The sequence below is a fragment of the Heloderma suspectum genome, chromosome 6 (genome assembly GCF_057233095.1).
Source record: "Heloderma suspectum isolate Gila_16-S chromosome 6, 16-S_ref, whole genome shotgun sequence".
Taxonomy (NCBI): Eukaryota; Metazoa; Chordata; class Lepidosauria; order Squamata; family Helodermatidae; genus Heloderma; species Heloderma suspectum.
In genome coordinates, this window is record NC_139463.1 from 56,077,048 (window position 1) to 56,095,408 (window position 18,361).

The window sequence follows — 18,361 nt, forward strand, 5'->3', positions numbered from 1 at the left end:
ACTGCATCCACTAGGATTTTTTCTCCATCTGCACTCAAGCCATCGCCTATTTTGTTTCATTGCTTTCAGGTCTGGAGCATACCACGAAGAAGTACAAGCTCTACTCTGGAAAGGGCAATCAGGAGTAATCGTGTTAACTGCCTGGGTCAATTCTGCATTCCACATATCAACAAGGGTTTCAGCAGGACAGCCAGCCATATCAGCCGGAAATCTCCCCAGAGCCCCCTGGAAACCATCTGATTATAGAATCATAGAATAGTAGGGTTGGAAGGAGCCTATAAGACCATCAAGTCCAACCCCCTGCTCAAAGCAGGAATCCAAGTGGATCCTTTAGTCTCCGGGTAGGACCATCTTAATAGGTCCCCCCAGCCTTGCAGAGGGGAAAAGCTACAGAAAGTCTAAACCTCAGCAGGCGATGACTATGACCATGACAATTGCCTAGGTAAGCTGGAATACACATAAGTCTGCAGTAGTGAGGTAGAGAGAACATGCAGCGATCAAGGAGTGACTCCTCAACGCCCAAGCTAATGTTCAACACCGAACTCCTCGCACAGGCAGAATTAGTTAACTTGATTGTAATAATTTATCTCCATTACAGAGCTCAACTTTTCTTGGCATAACATCTGGACCTACGAAAACAGGAACACGTTATAATACCATGCACTAGGTACACTTTATTACAGGAATACCAAATGAAGACCACTGCAGTTCTGTATCCTACTGCTTTTGCACAAATGCATCATAAGCCATACTAACGTAACATACTAAACTAACAGAGCTCCTGATTTTAATTCTGAAAGGAAAAACCTGCTGGAAGTCAACCTCAAAATGGCTGCAGACATCCTCTTTGTAATGCCTGAATGATCCTATGAAAGTAAGAGAGATCTAAATTAAGGTGATTTGGGGGATTTTGCAAGACACATCTAACACTTTTGCCTAATTTCCATTAAATAATGCCATTTTCTGAGCACCTTCCTTACAGAAGTTCTCAAAAAGGTAAGCAAGAAAACATAATTTCTCAAGGAGCCGTAAGCCAATGACCAATATCCCTCCTTTTTATGCAGAATATATATGGAGAATTTAAATCAACTATGTACTTATGGACACACTGATAAATGCTCACATCCAGTCAAAGTTGAAGAGCTATTCCAGCACTTGCATGCACTTTTGCCAGCTCAGCACAGTCTTTGCTAATAACATTTAAGCTTTAGGTGTATTTCTTCAAGTGAACCATATACCATTATTGAAAACAAATTGGCATGCATCGTGGGAGAGTTCAGGGCTTGCAGATAGTGTGGACATCAGCATCCTTCTGCCCAACTCCAGGAGTCATTTTCCCACCCAGAGAACAAGTACCAAGCATGTTAGGCCAGAGTTCAAAACACACACTTGCAGCACACCAAAACAGTAGCTTGCCTGAAAAGAGAAACACTGTATGACGGCCTCCATTAAATCCAGTGGGCATACCAAGTTACTACAAATGCACTTTACATTGCAGACTTTACACAGAAGTAGACCTACAACATAGTCCTCTCATGACATAATGTCCCCAACTTTCAGGCTCTTACCACTTACTGTTTTTTTTTTCTGGAAACAAAAATGCACCTGGGGCATAAAATATCCTCAGAATCCATTGATTTTGGAATCCATTGTGGTGCCTTTACGTCTCCTAAACCAAGCAACGTCCTGGGATATAAAATTGTCCCCAGGCTTTTTCCAAAGAAAACTGGTCTAGGTAAACAGGCTTAAATACTCTGGGTGTCAGTAGGCTGGCACAAGCCATGGGATTTCATTGGAGAAAATTTACCTACCAGAGACAGATTTGCATTTGGGTGTTTTCGTAACCCCATAGGTCCAAAATCATTAGGTTTTCATAATAATAAAGTTTTATTGACTGTTTGACATTTTTCTAATATTTTGAGCTTAATACTTCTTCTGACGCCAAAGACATATTTATGATCATGGGGCACTTTACCACCCCAAAATGGCTCGGGGTAATAAAATGTCCCCAAAATACATTTGTGTGTATTTTTTATGAATCCTGGGTGATTAATTTGGTCATCTATAACACATGGCTTCAGCCAGTAACCCTGAATGGTACAAGTTACAATAACAGCAAAGCATGTAAAAATAAAGGAATCATAGGCACATAAAGCAAGTGCCATTTTAAAATAAATTAGTCAGTGATTATCTGTTTCCAGGTATCCTACTTGAGTTCACTATCTGCTATTAGCAAAATGTTTTTTCCAGCCGTGCCAACTCTGCTGTAATAAAACACCCTCTCAACCTCTAATGCCAAAGACAATGCAATTTAAAATGTCTCTCTCTCTCTCTCTCTCTTGCTCACACTCACACACGTGTGCTACAAGTCCATAGTGAATATTTACTTTTGCAACTTATAAATGCACTGAGAGGGGTGAGGTATTTTTGATTATTCAAATAACTACTGTCAAGGCAAGGAATATGAGATTCAAGGTAACACTGAATCAAAGTATAACAGCCTTACATTATGTAATTCATGAAGCAAAATCTTACCAAGTAGTACCATAAAACAAAAAATTAAAAATACACCCACCATGAACAACTCTGACCAGGTTCGCACATAGAACTAACCCATGGGTTGTTTAACCTATGGGTTATTGAATTCTGGGTTGCCATCATGTGCGAATCCAGCCACACTAACAAACCATGGTTTGTAGCCATGAACAACCCAAAAAGAGAACCCATGGTTTGTTATTGAGTTGTGAACCTTGGATTGTTTAAACCATGGGTTGCAATGGCTCCTGTTCTATTTGACTATAAACTTGCAGACAAGATCTGAGAAAAACATATTTGATTATTTAATTCTGTCACGGTATAACCAAGTGTTTAAGCAATATAAAAATCGAAATGGGCAATCATGTCAGAAACCTCAAGGAAAAGGAGTGGCGGGTTTTTCCAAAAGGTAGGTAGGTCTTTTTCAAGTCAACAAAGGCCTTTTTCAGTCAACAAAGACATAGTCAGCATATGGCAGGATGCACCGAACACTCCAGTCATGTCTGCACTAAATTAAAACTATGCACCAATGGTGTTGTAAATACCATTATTATCCCTCTATCATGTTAAAGTTCATCCAGCAACAATCACTGGCACACAGCTTAAGTGTGGATGGACTACAACTCCTTATTTATTGTGTGTGTGAGTGAGTGTGAGAGAGAGAGGGGGGCAAAAAATGGAAGAGAATGCGAGAACTGAAGAAACTCATTTTCAGGCCCAGGGGAACCCTAAGCACCTGGCCACCTCAGTTCTTACAGATTTGATGCTGATGTTTTAAGGATTTCAGGTATTTAGCCAAAGGACTATAAAGCTGGCAGCTAAACATCTGGTGTTGGCTCCTAATAAAGCAACTATCAAATAATTTGAAATATTTCTCCCTCATGCTCTTAAAAACCTTTACAGATTTCCTAGAGGTATATAAGCTGAGGCTGGATGGCCCTCTCTCAGGGATGCTGTAGCGGCACCCTGCAGAGAGCCTGCATTGAGCAGGGGGTTGGACTAGATGAGCTCCATGATCCCTTCCAACTCTATGATTCTATGAAGCAGTGGAGGAATCAGAACTCTAAAGGAGCTATCTGAAGTGCTTTGCACCTTGGATAGCTCCTTCAGAGTTTTCTGGTTCTGACTGAAACCCGGAGCAAATCCACTGCCCCACTGACATTAGAGCCACCAGCTTCCACTGCTATGAAGGCACCAACGATATAGAGTGTCCATAAAATGTTACTGTGCCCTAAAATCAATTAAGAACCCATTTAGCATGTTTGATCACTAGTTAGTAAAAAAAAAAAGGGGGGGGTTCTAATAGCTGTATGTAGTAGGGCTGAATTATCCGATTAGGTAAAAAAATCAATTAAACCATACTAAATGTGGTTTAGCTGTTCTAGTCCAGGGATGGGCAACCACAATGCAGTGGGGCTGAATAACCCCCCACACCCAGCCCTCCATGGGCCATAAGATGTCGGGGGCAAGACCACACCCTCTGACATCAAAAGGGGTGGGGCCACATACCACGACACCATCTGGCTCCCAGCACCCGAGTCGGCAAGACAGTCCTGCCTGAAACCAACTTCCACTGCCCCGCACTTTCTCCCTGTCAGGAAAGGGTGCAGGGCAGGCAAAGCCTTGAGTTCCTGACAGCCATGTTGGGAAGCACATCCCCCAATCCCCTAGGAGAAAATGTTTCAGCACGCACCACTGGAAGGCACTGAAGCTCACCCCACACAACCTGCTCAGTCTCTCCTTCAGCGTTGCTCACAAACGTTCAATCCCATCTTTGCTGCCATTGGGGCTAGAGATGTTTTTGAAAGCATGAATAAAGCCAGGACCCTAAGGGTGCTGAATTCTGCAACCAAAATTTCTGCATTTGTGCAGTGCAAGCATAAAGCACAAACAGCCCTGTGCATAAAGCACTGTCAGTGTTCAAGGCTCCCTAAGCCAGGGGTGGGCAACTTGTGTCTCTCCAGATGTTTTGGTCTACACCAATGCCAATGAAGAGGGAAGATGGGGGCTGTAGTCCAAAATATCTGGAGGGCCACAAGTTGCCCATCTCTGCCCTAAGCAAAGGAGGTGTTGTGAAGGCTCAAGCTTGCTCAGAAGTCATTCCCTACTACCTGGAAGCCCCACTCCATAATCCCAGGCATGTGGAAATGGGCTTCAATTATTCAGCAATGAGGGACATGCATTCCGCATACCCTCACAGGCATTCTTCATTACCACTTGACACATTCCAGAACAGAGACTTGACAGTGACAACAGGGCCTGGGGCTGAACCCTTCAGAGTCTTATCAACCATCATTCCCACACCACCTTTTCCAAGTCTGAAGTGCTTTGTAGTTCTTACTGCATTTAATTAGACAGCTACCCTATGAAAAGGTGTTCAGCTGGACTTGCACAGTAGCATTCAGTGCATTTCATGACTGAATGTGGATACAATAATCTCTAGTGGTTTACTCATAACAGCCCACTGACCCCATTTGTGCACATCACAGTGGGCTAGACAGCAGTTCCCATGAAGAACACAGACAGCACCCTAAAATGCCTCCCCACTGCTAAGAACTTATCGTAAGTGACAACTTCATCAAAGGGGCTAAAGTGGAAGGCTAAAACACAACACATTTTGTAGCATCATGCTTTAAAGGGCAAATCAATGCAAAGTGGTATGCCCGGAGAAATATCCTATACTGTATTATTTATTTGTGGTTCTCACTTTCCTTCCCACAAGAGCTCAATGCACATTATAACATTTTAAAAGTGAAAGGCATAATAACTCTCACATAAGATTAACAACCCTAAATATAGCCCAGTAAAACCAACATTCCAGATAATCCTCCATTCCCAAATACTGAGTAAGGCCTAGTCATCCAATGCCTACCCAGAACAAAGCCAGCAGTTCCAGAACATACCCTGCTTGTAACCACTGCTTTCTTCCTGAGCTAGATTTGATTCTTTATGTTCCTTGTTTAAAAGCATCCAACTGGGCTGTGAGCGGAGGGTGTGGTCCCTACAGTCTTCCTCTTACTGAAAGTACAGGAAAACAGTTCCTACACTCTGAATGAAGTGATGTGTGGATTCACTAGGGAGAAACACTATGTGTGCCCCACCACTCCACTGCAAGCTAGACACTCTTCTCGGTGAAGCAAGCAGAGAGGACTGTCTAACTGCAGACTGCACTGCCACCTGCATTTGTCATCTGCTACTAGCAGTGTGCTGCAGCTCCTGTAGTTTTACACTATGATGGAAGCCTATTTACAGGACAGAACATACAAATCTTAAGAAATTTAGTAGCTACTCTTACGACTACATTTAATTCAAGAACTATCCAGAAATGCATATGACTTGTCTACCTAATGCAAAACAGTTTCTTACATGTTCCCCTGGTGATCAGGCACTTACTGACAACAATAGAACATTAATGTAGACACGACCAAGAATTATGTCTTGAAATCATGGCTAGTAAGCAAAACCAACAAATTTCTAGGCAGTGGCGTGGGGTGAAGAATTCTCCAGGGCTTAATTTTTCCCGTGGAAAATTTTAAATTTCCTAAATTCATTAGTAACAATCAATGGATGCCAACTGCAAATACAATACAAGTCAAGCTCGGCAGTTTAAAGCTGCAGATGAGTGGCTGTCAGTGTACCATGCACAGTTCTCTGAATTGCTAAAATGCATTAGTGTCTCAACAGTTTTCAGTACCTTTAATTTTTTCCTAAATGTAAACAATTTAGGACATGCTACTATCTTCTACATAATATAACATTTAAATCACATTACATGTGCTTTAATTCTCCCTCTTTCGAATATTTCAGGTAGTAATTGTAGTGTACTGGGACAAAAATTAACATGGGGTAGTTTTTTTAAGCTTTCTTGTTTACGAAGTGAAAGTAAAATAAACATGCTAAATCAGATCTCTCTCCAGGGCATCAGAACATTTTCTGATGCAAATTAGCCTGATTTGCATAGGGAAGTTTCCCAATTCAAAATTTTCCAGAAATCCCACATCATTATTTCTAGTTGAGCTCTTAGGCCTGCATGCCACTGTCCCCTCCCCAAACTCAGAAAATCTAATTATTTACAAACATTTTATGCAATGTTTTCATTTATATGCAACAAACTGAATATTCACTGATCATGTTATCATGTGGTAAAATGAATTTGAGGAAGCTTTCAGGCAAAGCTGCTTCCAAACAATCAGCAACACAATCATTATCTGTGACTATACAGCCACTTAAGGATTCCTTAACACGGCCTACCAAAATAGTCATTCTGACTGGAAGATGATGGAAATTGCACACAATACCTCCTGAGGGCACCAGGTTTGGGAAGGTATTCTAAGAACTCAAATCTGATGTTGTAGTACTGTACAGGTTCAAGCTTTTCTCCAAGTATTCTAAAAATCAAAATCTTCAAATCCCAATCTGAAATACTAGAAATCTGTAGCACTTTTCACACTGCTGGTACTAAATATGGAATACAAAACCAGCACAACCCCTGCTTGTGGGTCATTATCCAAAACATAACACAGCCAGGGTTTATCCATACGGTCTGACCATAGATTCCATGCCACATATGGGTTAACTGTATTGGACACAAGTGTGGTCATCTTGAAAAAAGTAATTGGCCACAGTCTGTGGGAAGGAAGAAGCAAAACTCCCAAATCAAGACAACTAACAAAACGGTAACATGCTGATTTTTGAGGCAAAAGACAGGGGCCCTGTTGTGCACAGAATGCTTAAAGACACCAGCCTGAAGGAGAGGAAGTGCAAGTGCCAACATCCTACATAGAGCTCTAGAATGCTCCAATTCTGGCTCGGTGCAAAATTGTCAGATTCCACTGAAAATCACAAAGAAGCTTCCCACTTTTCCCCATTTCATCATAAGACTTTCCAGATTCCAACTGGTTCCCAGGCCAGAGTCCCTAAGAGCTGGAAGCCCTATATAAACTTCTTGGATAGGGTTAGGCAATATTCTCCTCCCCCTCTACCTACTAGTTTGCTTGACCCACATGTGGTGCTGTCCTAGAACTGTCCCTTTTTGGTTGGAAGAATGTACCCAGCTTAATCTAGGTTTGGAAACATCACTAGCCCTATTCAGGTGTTCAGATCATGTGAATAACGATCACGTAAAGGGGGACAGTGGGGCTACCTGCACCATCCACACTGTCCATACACAGTACAGAGCACCTGTTAAGGGAGCCCTGCTTATGGACATAGCCTCTCTCCCCTTGACTGAGAGCTCACTATTTGGATGGTGAATGGTGGTGATGGTGGGTCTTGCAATATCAAGGCTCATGAAAGCAAGGGAAGAGTAGCCCAACTCTCCCCTTCTACTATCTGTCTTTGAACATACAACCTATCAAAGATAATTATGCATAGACACCTACTTAAAATTCCAGTTGGCTTGTGCAGACCTTTGCCTGACAAGTTTGGACATCAGCATACAATAAGTTGTCTATGATGGTAGATAAATATACGCATACCTATCCCCATATATGTCACCATGACAAACACCTCCCTTCTGTTGTCCCCCAACCACCCACCCTCGCCAGGTTCAGATGCCATGACAAGCCACACCCAACAAGGGTAAAATCAGTCAGCACACAACCATCACGGACAGGGTCATTAACAAGCCACTGTGGCTTATTAACCACCCTGCAATCGTGTGAACCAGGTCAATCTGTGTTACTGCACAGAAAACAAAAAAGACTTAACAACTGAATGGCATGACTGAGCCAAAATTAAGCATTTAACTCCCATTGATTTCAATGAGAAGGAGGATTAAGCACTTGCTTTAACTCTTCCTGAAATAAATTGCATTTGATATTAAATTTTGGCTGGGTTACGCCTACAATGTCCTGCTGAGCAGATACATATTTAAAATCACTACTTCAGCATATTTGGCCAAAAGGAGAAACTTTGTCTCTGTCATGTTTAGTCATATTTCAGTGCTTTACTGCCCAAACTGTGCCAAATATCTATCCAGCTTCTTGAGACCTTATAATTAAACTAGCTCTGGGCTCTCAGCTATTAATGCTGCCAATTTCACATGTGACCAAATCGTAATTTCTATGCCATACAAAAAAAGCACATGCAGTTGGCCCTTATTGGTTTTGAAGCATGGAGTTTTCCCTCTTGCTTTGATACAGCATTTGTTCTAAAGCTATCCTGCTCTCTATATGGAAAGAATTAAATCAGCATGCACTCAGAACACAATCTGCTGAGAGAAGTGTTAGGGAAAACAGACATTTTAAATGTGGTGGAAGTGGTCTGAACACACATTCCCTTACCATGAAAATGAATGCCTTAGAACACAGCAAATGTGCGTTCAAAGCACTTCTATCACACTTAGAAAGTACGCAGTGGTACAGTTTGGTAATTTTAGACTCTGGACTTCAATGGACTTATAGAGGGGTAGGGGCTCTCTTTAGATGGTAATATGTACTACTTGACTTACTTCAAAGTTTAGTAAGCCAGCCCTGCTGCATTCGGGGGTCCTCCTGCTAATTCTGCTGAATGGAACCCCAGACCTCTCCCTCAAAGTCTTGCCCTGACAACACTACTGAATATATACCATTCTTCACCCCACATTTAGGGGGAAACACCACCTTCTTCCCATCCTAGAAGTCAAAGTCAGTACCACAGCAGGGCTAGTGCACCACAGACTTATTTGCTGGAAAAGAGGGATGGATGACAGAGAAGGACAGTCAGCTCAGTGGCAGAGCAAGGTGAGGGCTTCCACCATCACTCTTAATACATTTTTAGAACTTGGGGTCTTGTTTCCAGTCCTTTTAAATTTCTCACACTACAATTAATGCTTCTTCAGCGAACTCTTTCAGGCACAGGTATATGAGGGACAGACAGCCATCATGAACCTCAAGACCTTAGATCAGCCTTCCCCAACCTGGCACCCTCCAGATGGGCTAGACTACAACTCCCATTATTCCCAGCTGCCATGAGGGACACTGCTTTAAGGTGCTCCAGAGCTGCCATGATCTAGCACTCATGGGGTTCTGAATTCATACCCTTCAGCTACAGAAGCAGAGCCCTTCATCAAATTAGGCTGACCAACACTGAACAGCTCCTACTTTTCCTCTCATAGCTAGGAGGCACAAATAAATTGTTCCAGATCAGTTTAATCCCTGGCATGAATGCTCCATCAGTGGCCTACAGTTATCAAGCTTAGAATCTCTCCTTTAACCCTATTCCATATCCCTCTGCTCCCATCTCCCATGGCTACTTCCTCCTATGCAACACAAATGCCTCACACTGGGTATCAACACGCGACCACTGAATTCACTCGCTCTGAACAGACTAGATACGAATCCTGTCTACTCACAGCCTTCCCCCAACCTGCTGGCCTCCAGATGTTCTGGACTACAACTCCCATCACCCCTGACCACTGGCCATGCTGGCTGGGGTTGCTGGGAGTTCTAGCGTAAAGCATCTGGAGGGCCCCAGGTTGGGGAAGACTTCAGAGTCTAGACCACTTGTAAGTGGATTACTGTCCATCAGTCCAGCTCTTTAGAAGAGCACAAGTCAGCTAACTCAGTAAAAAGGCCATCAATTATCAGGGGCACGCTAATCAAACAAGACAAAGAGGTAGTAACACTGAACTGTTTTCATGAGAGGGGGTTACTAAACTAGAGCTGTCAACTAATTGAGTTTAGGCCCGCTTTGGGGATCAAATCAGCCTTGGTCGCCTGATGGATGACCTTTAGCAGGAGAAGGATAGGAGTGCAACCCTGTTAGTCTTGCTCGATCTTTCATTGACTTTTGATACCATCATCCATGGTATCCTCCTGGATTTACTCCATGAATTGGGGTTAGAGGCACCATACTTCAGTGGTTCTGCTCCTACCTACAGGATCTATTTCGGAGTGATCCTGGGTGATCTTTTTTTTAGCACTCCAGTGGGTACTTTTGGGTACCACCTTGTCTCCAATGCTATTTAACATCTACATGAAGCCATTCAGGGAGGGCCCCTGGCTCAGTGGTAGAGCACATGTTTTGCATGCAGAAGATCTCAGGTTCAATCCCCGGCATTTCCAAGTAGGGCTGGAAAAAATTCTTGCCTGAATCCCTGGAAAACTACTGCCAGTTAGTGTCAACAATACTGGGCTAGATGGACCAATGGTCAGGCTCAGTATAAAGCAGCTTCCTATGTTCCTGTGTTGGAAGTGGTCATTAGGGGAGTTGGGAGCATGGTGTCATCAGTAAGCTGATGACACCCAACTCTATTTCTATGTAATATCTGAATCAAGTGTGGCTCTGGAAGTCATTAGTCAGTGCCTGGGCACAGTAATTGGCTGGATGAGGGCCAATAAACTGAGGTTGAATCCTGACAAGACAGAGCCCTAATGGGTGAGTGATTCTCAGGTCTGGAAGACTGGTCAACAATCTGTTCTGGACAGGCTTGTGCTCCCTCTGAACCAACAGGTTTGTAGTTTAGGGGTACTCCTGAATTCATCTTTGTCACTTGGCCCTGGTGACCTTGGTATCAAGGAGTGCTTTCTTCCTGCTTTTGCTGATACGCCAGCTGCAGCCAAGGTTAATTCTGGAAAGAGTTAACCTTGCCACAATGGTCCATGCATTGCTAACCTCAAGGCTGGATTATTGTAACACACTCTACATGGGGCTGCCCTGAAGGCTAATCTAGAAATCGCAACTGGTGCAAAATGCAGGAGCTCAGTTGCTCTGTGGACCAATCTATTACCAGCATAAAACACCTCAGCTGAAAGAGATGCACAGCTGCCTATATTCTGTGAGGCCAAGTTTAAGGTGCTAGTAATAAAGCCCTAAACTTAGGACCAGGTTATCTGAGAAACCGCCTAAGCCCTTAAAGTCCTGCCTGCTCCCTTTGATGATTAGGGGAGGCCCTTTTGGCAATTCTGCAAGGGAGTTTAGTGTGGTTGCCCATGCCTTCTGGAACACTATGCCCTGGAAAGAAGGCAGGTGCCAATGATGGTAAGTTTCAGGCACCTGCTAAAATCCACTCACTTCTAAATGTATTTAATGTATAATTATTTTTATGTATTTATTTATTTTATTAAATTTATTAATCACCCATCTGGCTGGTCACCCAGCCACTTATTTTGAAACTTATATTGTTGTATTATTTTTAGTTACTTTGTTGTTGTTTGGCTTTATGATTGTAAACCATCCTGAGGGCATGCACCAGTTGGGCAGTACACAAATCTAATAAATAAGTAAAATAAATGAAACATTCCTCTTCATCCAAGCCTTTCCAGCTTAATTTTTGTTTACCGAGTATGCTGCTGGTTACTCTTTTAGATATGTATATGTTAAATGGACAATATTTTTATATTGTATTTTATTGTGTTTTGTGATCATTTTTGCATTGTACACTGCATTGTTAATTTTGTTTAGTTGTTAATAATAATAATAATAATAATACTTTCACTTGATCATCTGGCTTTGAACTAATTTAAATAATGTGCTAGTATCAAGTGTAGGATAACAAAAAATTTAATGAACAAATGCTGTAACTGCTGTTGGGAGTGATGGATACCCTTGATATTTTATTTTTCCATTCTCTATTACAGTAATACACCAGTTTTAATTGTTTTATTTAAACTTGTAAACTGTGATATTTTATGAACACTGATATATAATGTAAAATAAATAAACCAAAATAATCTCAGAACAAAACAACATGCCCTTAATTCACCATGCAACCCATTAAAAGTTTGCTCTCTAATTAAAAATTGGCCCCAACTAAAGATTCTGCTGATTAATCTATAGATTAAAGCTTGAAATACTAATAAAAACATTGGCAATACAGAACCGATTAGGGAAAATACACATGGATGTCCACGCACATAAACCACATCGTTTCCAAAATAGCATCAAATCACTCAGCTGAAAACAGATCAGTAACCAAATGCAATTACTGAGAATCTAACAATTTTAAGTCTAACTTCCTCGGAAAACAACCAGTAGGCAAGTCTAGCCCACATATGGCCAGCCAACTAGAACAAGAGAGAAAATCAGAAATCCTGGTGAGAAGGAGAGGAGAGAAAGAAAATGTTAGGGAAGCTCATGATGCTCCAGAGACTATAAAGTCCTAGGAACATAAGCAAACCCCAGAGATGTATTTATTTAAAAGGGAACTAGACCCACTGGGACCCTGGGGTGGCAGGTAAGAATAAATGAGTAAGCTGCACTGGTTACCAGTGCATTTCCAAGACCAATTTAAAGTGCTGGTTTTGACTGCTTTAAACGGTTTGGGACCCCGTTACTTGAAGGACCACCTTCACCCACATCAGCCTGCCCACATGTTAAGATCACCAACAGAGGCCCTTCTCATTTGCTCAATGGCTGCTAGAAAGATAGCAGCCACTGGCATTCTTGGAAAGGGATATGCTACTTCACTTTGGCTAATTATGTAATACTGCAATTACAGCAGATTAATATCTATGCCTAATGAAACTGGCCTGTTATTTCAATCAAGATTGAAAAGCTCAGTTGGGAAAGTTGTCAAGTGAGCACACAATACCATACAGCAGTCCCTCCAACCTGGTGCCCTCCAGGTGTATTGGACTACAACTCCCATCACCCCCAACCAGGGAGCTGTCGTACAATACATCTGGAAGACACCAGGTTGGGGAAGACCGCTATACGGAGTCACAGTTTCAAAAGAAACTGCAATTTATTTTTTTAACTTGAGGCACAAAAGGAAAGCACACTAAAATTCCAGAATATTTTATAACTAATTTGACAGTCCTATTATTTTATAGTCTAAAGAGGCTTGTTTTCAGTATCTGTTAACAGCAGCAGGCATGATTCTCCAGGCTGGAGATAGAAATGGTGGCTATGAAGGCAGTTAAACCCCTGCCTCCATATAAATCCCTTCCTTCAAAGGGATATTGTTTAGTTAATCACATTTCACCAAGAGGTGAAAACATATGAACATATGAACCAACAGTTATACTGCATCTTACTCAAATACAACTGATTAAGTGACAACTCTATGGACTAAGTATTAAGCTCATAGACAAAATGGTCTGCCAGTTGCATCTAGAAACCCAGGGGTGGGGAAAATAAAGCAGCGGAGCCTTACAACCAAGACCTTACAACCATTAAGGTATCAAGAATTTCTCCCCATGTGTATTTATGTCAGACACAATTGTTTAATAAACATAACAGTGTGATGGCAATGGATATAAATGACTTTCAGAAATCAAACTAAAATCTTGTGAAGCAGAATACATACTAATACCTGGTTTGCGCATAATGGCAATTTGTGGGTTAACAACCCATGAATTGGTGGGGTCACGCGGAAGCAAGCACACTGTCTCCTGCCTGTTCATCACTTCCGCTTTGCATCCACTTTCCAAAACAACCCTAGGGTTCCTGGGTTGTTAGTTGTGGCATCCAAACCCAGCACTGTGTTGTTTAGGATTAAACAACCCAGAATTTTAATCCAACAATAATCCATGGGTTCAAATTCTGGGTTGTTTAACTCTCAACATCCCAAAGTGCTGAGTTCAGACATCATAACTAACAACCCAGGAACTGGGCACATTCCTGGGTTGTTTAGCGAAGCGGAAACAGGGACATGCGTGGGAGGCAGCTCGCTCATGCTTGACTCCGACAACCCATGGTTTAAGCAACCCATGAGTTCTCAGTATGTGCGAACTAGGCCTATGAGTTATTTAAATACAAAGACACAATATTCTTCTCATAAAACAATAGTATGCCATGAACAGCAGAAAAGCATCAAGGCTGCTGCTAAAAGCAACTGGTCATTTGTGGATAACGGGGAGAGCAGCACTGATATCTGATGCAGAGGAGTCCACTGAGAATTATAGTGCAGTTCTAGGAGGTTAACATGACCTACAAAGGCATGAGGGCCTGCACAGGGAGGGACTGTAGCTCAGTGGTAGAGCACATGCTGTCCATGCAGAAGGTCTGAAGTTTTCCAGGTAGGGCTGGGAAAGACCCCTATCTGAAACTCAAGAAAGCCACTGCCAGGCAGCGCAGATCAGCCTTCCCAACCTGGTGCCCTCCAGATGTGTTGGACTACAACTCCCACCATCCCCAGCCAGCACAACATAATATATTAAGTCATTAGTCTCCAGCTGATTCAGAGCTATGATAAGCAACAACCTGGAATATAAGGTTTTAAAATGATGTATCATTTTCACAGATCTTTGGTCCAATTACCCTGGGATAAATACCAGTCAGCAATGCCCTACTTACAAATTCATCAAAAGAAAAGGGGCAGAAATAAAAGTCTGCACAGAGAAAAAGACAAAAGATACTATTAGTGAGATTTTACTGCTCCTTTCAACACAATCAGTTGCTACCACTTCACAACCATTACTTGCATCACCTTTAGCCCTTTCCTCCTGAGCATTTTCTTCTATTCTTTCTTCAAGTCTATAATCACATTTTGCTCCCTCAGCAAACACCATCTTTCTCTTTTTGCCCCTTCCCCTCCCATTTCCACTGCAAGATAGTGGGTTTTGATCTCACCTCTTGCTAATTTTTAATCAAACAAGATGTAGACCTTGAGGACAGTACTGCACGAAGGAATTCTCACATCTCAAAGCCATTCATGCCTTTGATAGCTAACTTGTCAGAGAAAGGCTTTAATTTTCAGCAGAGCTAGAATGCTTTACACCAGATGTAGGTGACCTGGTGCCCTCCAGATGTTTTGCACTCAAATTCCCATAAACCCTGACCATTGGCCATGCTGGCTGAAGTTTATGGGAGTTGTCGTCCAAAATATCTGGAGGACACAAGGTTGCCTATCCCTTCTTTACACCCACAATAGCTTACATTCAAGAACATGAGCAGGAACCACTTCAATCCAACAAAATCTGTCTTACTTTGAAGGAGTTATTTAGAGAGTTCCTTGCTGATACAACAGGAAAGCCAGTGGTATGGGCACATAACTGAACAACACTATGGGGTTGGATCCTGACTTAGTCATTCTTAGAATGTGCCCACTGAAATCAAATGGGACAAGTCAGTGACGACCAACTTAAGCCCCACTGACTTCAATGGGTCTACTCTAAGCTTGACTACATCTGAATCCAACCCTATATATGCAATTTAATACTGCATATTGTTATTTGGATTTCAGTCTCTTTTTTGTCTTTTAGAACCAAGTGACCAAAGCTAATATTTTGCCATATATATAAAATACAACTAATTTTTTTAAACTACTTAGGCAATTCCAGGAAATAGCCTTCACCACCCTGGTGCCCTCCAGATGTGTTGGGCTACAACTCCCACCATCCCCAAACAGGATGGCCATTGGCTATGCTGTGTATGATGGGAGTCATAGTCCCAACACATCTAGAGAGCACCAGGTTGGCAAAGGCTGCAGTAAACTATTCTGACGACTTCTGTGAAGCAGAGCGGAATTTTAATCAAAGTCAGAAAGAACAGGGATGTGAAGTAGATGAGAGCAAGTTGGGAAGGAGGGAGTTAACATTTCCTTTGATTAAAAGAAACCCAAAAAATGTGAGGGTGGCTGGGGCTTCTCAGTCACCTTAGTACCTAGCATGAAGTCAAAGATGAAGAGGTGAAGTTATTCTCTTCATCACCAAACATGATTAATGGAGTTTATATTCAAGATACTACCACTCTGCCTCATAACAATTAATCTTCCTATTGCAGGAAATCTGCTTTCTAAAAAAGTAAACAAAACTTGCATTATCGCCCCTTCCCACACGGAGTAATTACACCTGATGCTACTCACAGCGGGACATGGTGCTGTTCAGCGTCTGCTTTGGTCAGTTCCTCCTCTTCAATATCAGACTCCCCGCCCGAACTGCTGTCCGTGATGTCAGAGTCAAATGCTTGCTCACAAGAACGCAGATTAGCCATCCCGCTGGCAGTAAACCTCTCCAGTTCTTCCGAGATGGAGTCACCTCTTAAGAAGCTGCTCAGTCCTTCTGAAGTACTCGTCTCGCTAGCAGCTTTTCTCAAAGCTGCTTCTGCCTTGCGCGTCAGCATCAGCTGACTTCGGTGTCTCAGGGAGTCCAATGCCGGCAACTTGCTTAGAGTTTTCTCCAAGAAGCCACCAAGCTGCTGCTGGATGTGGCGCTCCACTTGCTTGGCTTGCACCACCTGCAGGCGCTTCTGCAGTCTGCGAGCACGATTCTCAATGTCTGCCTGCCGCCGCAACAGCACCCTTGTTCTCATATCTGAATCTAGAGTGCTAAGGGAATTGCTTAGCAGAGCGATCTTCTGCTCTTCTGGTTTGCTGCTCCCAAGATTGGAAGAAGCAGGCACACCAGGTAACGACAACAACCTATTCTCTCCACCCCCTTCAAGCCCATGCTGCTGCTCTGGGGAACTGTGGGTATGTTTATTTGCCGTGCCATTATTGCTAAGTGGAGTGGTGTGCTCTGCATCGAGGCTTCTGTGTGGAAGAGTGCAATTTGTCAAACCTGATTTCAGGTCCCCCAAATCAGAACCCCCAGGGCCATTAGAATCAACATCCTGGAGGGTGGCAGAAGGAGAAGCACGCTTCCCGCCGTTAAGCGAAGCCGGGTTTTCATGGTCAGAGCTGTTACTCTTAGACAATTTTTTAGCCAGACCATTGACGGGTGCTTGCGGCAGAGGCGTCTGACTACTAGTGCTCATGGTTTTTAGGTTTTCCAAGGAAAACTCCAACACTGGCTGCCTCCCCAATAGGTCACTAGTTTTCAAGAAGGGGTGAGATAAGAGAGAGTGAGACTTAAGGACTGTCTGTTTGTTGAAGACCCCTTGCAGCTTCAAAGACTCTTTCGGAGGAACAGAGGTTACATCCGGACAGAGGTAAGACGCCACCAGGGGTTGCAGCTTTCCCCGCTCTTCCTTCGCAGGATTATTTCGGAAATCTAAGCTGGAATCCTCAGCTTTCCTTTTGGTGCCGTTGGTGGTGACGAGGATGTTGTTGGCGTTGCCGTTGTTTTCGGCACTGCCAGGAGACAGGGCGGAGGATGGGGGAGCCAGTTTGAACCGGATGTGGTGAGCTTCAGCTGCTGCGTCAGTGAGAGCGGGCGCCATAGTAGCCATTCAGCACAGAGAGATGGGAAATCCAGCCTCTCCCGTTGCAGAGGCCAGCTCTGCTGTCTCCTACTGCCTCGCCAGAGGGCAGCCTGAAAACAAAGCAGAAAAAGTTTTAGGAGTACAGAATTGGTGAAGCTATGAATCAGGTTGCACATCATTTCTAGCAACAAAGGTTACAGTTGGGAGGGCCAGGGGCTGCACACACATCTCCCCACCCACCTCCCACTGAGATCTAGGGGATCACGGGGGAGGGCAGTTGGAGGTAAGAAGCCTCTCCCATCCCCCACCACTTGCCACCAAGATTGCCATTTCTCCACCACTACCAGCAGAGAAAAAAAAGTGATCTCAGAATCGAGGAAAACGGCTGATCAGCTGGGCCGTGAGGAAAAGTGGGTGGGATCCTGCCGGCTTCGAAGGCCATACAGGAAGTGCCCAAGGACCACATGCAACCCTAGGGCTGCAGGTTGTGTACCACCCTATAAAGTTTCAAGCCACCTACCACACACAATGTGTGTTTTATTAGATACAATGACTGGTTATACAACTACGCCTGACAACTGCTGTGCAATGACATGTTATTTCCAACCCTATACCAGTCATCTCAAGTCCAAGTAGAAGGATACAAAGCACCATGAACAGAAGCAACAACATCCCCTGCTAAACCAGAAGTGGAAAGCTAAAGGAACAGGGTGTTACGCAGAAAGGGGAACACAGTAAAGACAGGGACAGACCACCAGATAACAGGCTAATGCAGTAAGAAATGGGCACCCAAAAGATTCGGAGAAGGTACAAGGGGACA

The 18,361-nt window shown here is 43.1% G+C and overlaps 1 protein-coding gene across 8 annotated transcripts in view; it reads right to left on the reverse strand.

Moving 5' to 3' along the window:
* Positions 1-18,361, reverse strand: part of KANSL1 (KAT8 regulatory NSL complex subunit 1) — a 178,544-nt gene that overhangs the window by 127,397 nt on the left and 32,786 nt on the right. For all 8 annotated transcript variants that reach the window (XR_014783797.1, XM_084804470.1, XM_084804467.1 and 5 more), the window contains exon 2: positions 16,265-17,651. Coding sequence is in view for 7 of the 8 variants with exons in the window: in XM_084804470.1 (XP_084660596.1) it covers positions 16,265-17,568 (1,304 nt within the window). In the remaining variant the exon portion in view is untranslated. The remainder of the gene's footprint in view (positions 1-16,264; positions 17,652-18,361) is intronic.